Genomic DNA, 4,882 nt, shown 5'->3' with positions numbered 1-4,882 from the left:
TAATGGGGATCAATTCCAGCCATCCACTAAGATGACTTATATACATGACAACCAGCCTTGAGTAACTTTACTCCTTGCTGAGCCACGTTTGGCTGCGAAGCCATCTTGACAGCTGAAGTAAAAGCAGGTGAACGAGCAATCCAAAAGGCAGGGGACCTGTCTCATCGTGTTTGGCAAACAGATGGACCCGAAGTCTGCTTGGAAACCCTTAAAATCCCGACCATGCCTCAGAGACAAGAAAGAGTTAAAGCTCACCTCCCAAGTCGTTCAGAAACCAAGCAACCTGGTAGCCTGAGGATATGAAACCCGACAGGTGTTTTGTTTTTTTTTTTTCCTAAAGCCGAATAGTTTGAAAGCAGTTGGCAAGCACGAGGAAGGCAACTGACCTTCTGGGCCGGCCATCTGGAAAGGGAAGAGAGGTGGGGACGGTCCAGCCTTGAGCTGCACCCTTCGGCCTCCCCGCAGGGCGGTCGAGGGCCTCTCACGAGCGGTTCTATCGCCTCGCGTGCAAGAGGGCTCGCGGTCCGGGCACTCTGCAGCAAGGAACGCGCGGAAGCGGCAGGGCGCTGCCGGGGCGGGCGGCAGGCTCACCGCCAGCGCGCGCCCGCCGCTCCGCGCGCCCGCCGCTCCGCGCCCCGCCGCCCGCGGCCCGGGAGCGCCCGCGCGGGGCACGGGGGGGCGGGGCACGGGGGGGGCGGGGCACGGCGGGGCGGGGCCGGCGCCCCGCGCCATAAGGGTGGGCAGCGGCGGCGGCGGCGGCGGCATCGCCGTCGCCCGGAGCATCGCGGAGGGAGGATGCAGGCGCTGCCCGGGGCGCAGGCGGCCCGGCCGTTCAAGCTGAGGAAGAGTTTCGGTGGGGGCCGCGGGGGGCCGCGCTGGGGCGCGGAGGGGACGCGGGGTGGGCTGCGCGCACGCGTAACGCTTCTGCTCTCTCCCGCGCAGCCACCCGGCTGGAAGAAGTGGCAGGAATCCGAGCGAAGTTCCCAACAAAAATCCCGGTAAGTCTCTGGGGGTTTTTTTATCACTGGTTGTTGCTGCTTTTTGAAGAGAAATGTTGGGAACGTCCCCCTAAGGTGTGTGGGGGAGAAGGGACCTGGCTGCTTTGGTTTTGCTAAGCATGACTCTGATTGGAACAGGTAATTGTTGAGAGATACCATAAAGAGAAATACCTTCCTCTCTTGGACAAAACCAAGTTTCTTGTTCCCGAGGAGCTGACCATGACACAGTTCATAACCATCATCAGGTAGGTAGCGAGCACCGGTGGGGCTGTGCTGCAGCCGGAGCCTGCCATGCCTTGCTCAGCAGGTGCTTTCTAGTGCTGTGCTGGAGCTTCATGCTGTCTCTTGGTGGGGAGGAGGATGAAGGTATTGGTAGTGGCTTCCCTCTCTTGTGAATTTTTTAAGAAATTCAAGATTTAAAGAAACTCAGGTGCTTTCTCAGGTGCACTTGGGGAAAAAATGTCATCTGTACTTCTTGGATTCATAAAGTCTTCTCTCCCCCCTAACTGTAGTGAGCAAAGATTATATTGGACTCCTGTTCTGCTTTCTTCTTGCTTAATGAACTTGGTACTGGGGCTCTGTGGTTCTGTTCCGCTTATATCTGCTACTGCCTTGCTCTCTTACTGCAACTTGCCGAATTTGCTCAAGTTCAAAGCAACTCTTGGGTGTGAGTGGCATGAAATGTGCTTTGAAATTATTCTTTATAAAAAACTACAGGGAAGAAGTCTCTGAAAGTATTTAGTGATGTTCTCTGACAAAGTATGAGAGCTATGTGCTTTCCAGCACACTTTTTAAAGTATGGAAAAGATCTTCCTAGATGTTATCTTCTGTAAAAGATGCTTTTGGCTCTTGGACAACTTGGGTCCTGATCCTCATATGTAATTTCTCTGAGAAGGACTCTTCTTTTGAAGGTAGACTTTAAAATAAGTGTAACAGACTACGCTGGAATCCTTCACTACAGCTGTACTGCAGAAGCCTTTGGGTTCTACTCAGCACTTCTCTCTGGTAACCAGGAACTCAAAGCCCAGCTCAGTAGCACTCATAGTCTGACAATGTAAGCCTTTCCTCGGAGCCGAAGCCTTTTGGCTTCCAGGCATACAGTTAACTTCCTGCTGATGAAGTCGTTAAACCACATAATGCCTTTACACAGCACTTCTTGTACGTAGTTCATGCAACTGCTCTGATAAATGTATTTCGTGGACTAAAGTTGAAGCATTCTTAAACTTGCTAATGCTTAATCCTCTATTTCTCCTCCCTTCTTCAACTAGAAGCAGGATGGCTCTAACTGCCACACAAGCTTTCTACTTGCTGGTGAACAACAAAAGCCTAGCCAGCATGTCCTTGACAATGGCAGAAGTGTACAGGGACTACAAAGATGAAGATGGCTTTTTGTATATGACATATGCTTCCCAGGAGATGTTTGGATGTGTTTTACCCACTGCTCAAGGGAAAACCATGGAATGCCCTCAGAAGACTTAAGGTGGGGTCCATGCGCTGCATTGGGGCAGTTGGCTGTGAATCATGCCTGTGACATGAATGTTGGAGATGCTCCTTCCAGTATGAGCTCTTGCGCTCTGTGATGGGGAGTTATGATCCAAAAGCTGGCAGGACCAGCTTAAGGCAGAAATGGTGGTACACTTTCCTAGGTAATAATTTGGATATATATTTTTATATTTGAAGACACTATGGGTTTTTTGGAACTGCACCTCCACTTTTTTGCAAAACCAATCTTTGTTATGTAACTGATTTCTAAGGTGTCCTTAAACCCTAAGTCAAAGAGTAAAATAAAGAAGCTTTTAAGTATTGAGTTGAATGTTAGTTTTAATCTGTGGAAAGTCTGTAAAAGTCTGTCTAGGAGAAGGCCCTAGAATAATTATGGGAATTTGAGCTCAGTGCCCCTTAAGTGAACGGTTACTCACACAGCCACTCTGAAGTTTTTAATGGAATAACAAAGCTTAATCAGCTCCTATAGGAGCAAACCCATACCTATAAATGGTTCATTAAGCTAGATATCTGAGCTGCAAGATTAAGCAGACTGCATGAGTGCTATGCAAGAGCATGAACCCTGGTTCAAATGCAGTGTTACACCTAACACCTGGATAAACTACTGTCAGCTGTTACTGAAAACACTGAGTATCTGTGGTACAAATAACTACTTGCTTAAATAAGCAAAACTGATTGTTAACCTGCGTAATCTAAATGCAGATAGCATGACTTGAACTGGACTTTAATTAAGTGTTCAAGAGTCTGTTCTTACTACTGAATTCTGCTAGTCTGGTCTCTGTAGATACAGTCATCCATCCCAACTTGCTTGTGAGTTCCCCTGCAGGATTTCAATGAGCCTTCTTTCAAGGATGGATAGAGCTAGGTGACGTACTGTGTGATTGGGGTGTATTCATTACCCTGGTAAATGTCAAAACTGTCATGTAGTGAGATGCTGATTCATCTAACATACAGACTTGGTTCCTAAATATGTATTAAAGAAACACTTGACATGAGGCTGGGGCTGAAGTATAGCTCAAGCTAGCTTTCCTGGTCCTCTCATATGTGAGGAATGTATTGGAAAGCTGTAAATGTTCTGATTGTGTGTAATCAACTTAAAACACCAGGTCATTTAAAAATCTGTCACAGTGTGCAGTTAATTAATCGGCCTCTGGCAGCCTCAGCTTAGGATGGTCAAATTGTTACAATATGATGCAATTCTTCTGTTCAGTACCAAACTGATTTGCAGAATGATTAATGTAGGAATTACTAGACTGCAAAGAAGTGTTGACAGTACTTACATTCCTTCCTTATGCACAATTTATGTGTAAGCTTTTTGCAGTTGCTCTCTTGCACTAAAAATCTCTTGAACTTAAAGCTCTGAGCAGACCTGGGTTCAAGCTCTAAACCAGGGGATTTTGAGGGGTACCTGCCTTATTGAAGGTGATGTTTGCCAACTTGTGTTTCATGAGCTGAGGAACAAAGAAATCATTGACCTGACTGACTCAGTGGAAAGGCTAAGGCTATGTCAGTATAGGTATGAAAACGTGGGCTTTGGGATCCCAGAATCTGCTGCTTGGATAGATTTCACTTATGCTTGTAATGGAAACAGTTTCCATTGCACAAATTGAACTCACATAGTCATTTGTTACCAGCCCTCAGGGAGGCCGACACCTGTTTGGCAGGAGCACCATGCAGCAATGTTGAACAGCTGTGGGAACCCTGGGGTGGGGGGGAGCAAGGGGAAGTCTTGCTATGTTCAAGCTCTCCTGCCAGTCTAAGAGCTGGGCTAATATTTTGCTTCATTGGCTCCTCTGTTTGTCTTCCTGCCTTGTGTGATGCTTGGTACAGGAAGAGAAAAGCACTACAGATTCTTGGCTGGAGCAATTTTATGTTTGACAGCCAATGTTCTTTGGTTTGTAATGTAGTTGCTGAGGTGTAAGTGTTGATCCCTCCAGCACTTATTGACATTAGGCTATGGTGTCTAACAGGCTGAGTCACAGATCTGGCCAGAAAAGTTACACAAGTAGAAGGTCAGTTGCAGGTAAAGAGCATCTTTATAAATCTGTTTAAACTGGCCTGCTAAACCTAGAGAGAAGTCCCGTGAGCTGGGAAAGCTTGATCATTGGGTAATAGTAATAGACTTGCCCTTCTACCAGGTGTTAAAGCAGATAAGACTTTTTCAAAATAGCCTTTGATGGTTAATTCTAAAATAATAAACTAGGAGTTAGATGCCCAAATAAATCAGTTATCCTGTTGGTAGAGTTGCTTTGGTGTGATGAAGCTTTGGATTCAACATACTGTCTCTTGAAGTGCAAGGAACAAGGATTAGAAAAGAAGCACACAGAAAAACTTTGCTCTGACATAAGCAACTGAGATAACAGCAGCTGCTTCCAATGTAG

General features: G+C 46.8%; 1 protein-coding gene across 1 annotated transcript; it reads left to right on the top strand.

Moving 5' to 3' along the window:
• The first annotated feature begins 693 nt into the window (after positions 1-693).
• MAP1LC3C (microtubule associated protein 1 light chain 3 gamma) lies at positions 694-3,389 on the top strand. Its single transcript, XM_064448594.1, has 4 exons — positions 694-853; positions 943-998; positions 1,137-1,243; positions 2,267-3,389. Exons 1-4 carry the CDS (start codon positions 796-798, stop codon positions 2,475-2,477), a joined length of 432 nt encoding a protein of 143 aa, XP_064304664.1. The 5' UTR covers positions 694-795; the 3' UTR covers positions 2,478-3,389.
• Positions 3,390-4,882: the final 1,493 nt, after the last annotated feature.

Source organism: Phalacrocorax carbo, chromosome 3 (assembly GCF_963921805.1).
Source record: "Phalacrocorax carbo chromosome 3, bPhaCar2.1, whole genome shotgun sequence".
In the NCBI taxonomy this organism is placed as follows: domain Eukaryota; kingdom Metazoa; phylum Chordata; class Aves; order Suliformes; family Phalacrocoracidae; genus Phalacrocorax; species Phalacrocorax carbo.
Note: the sequence above shows the minus strand (reverse complement) of the source record. Positions and strands in the feature narration are given on the sequence as shown.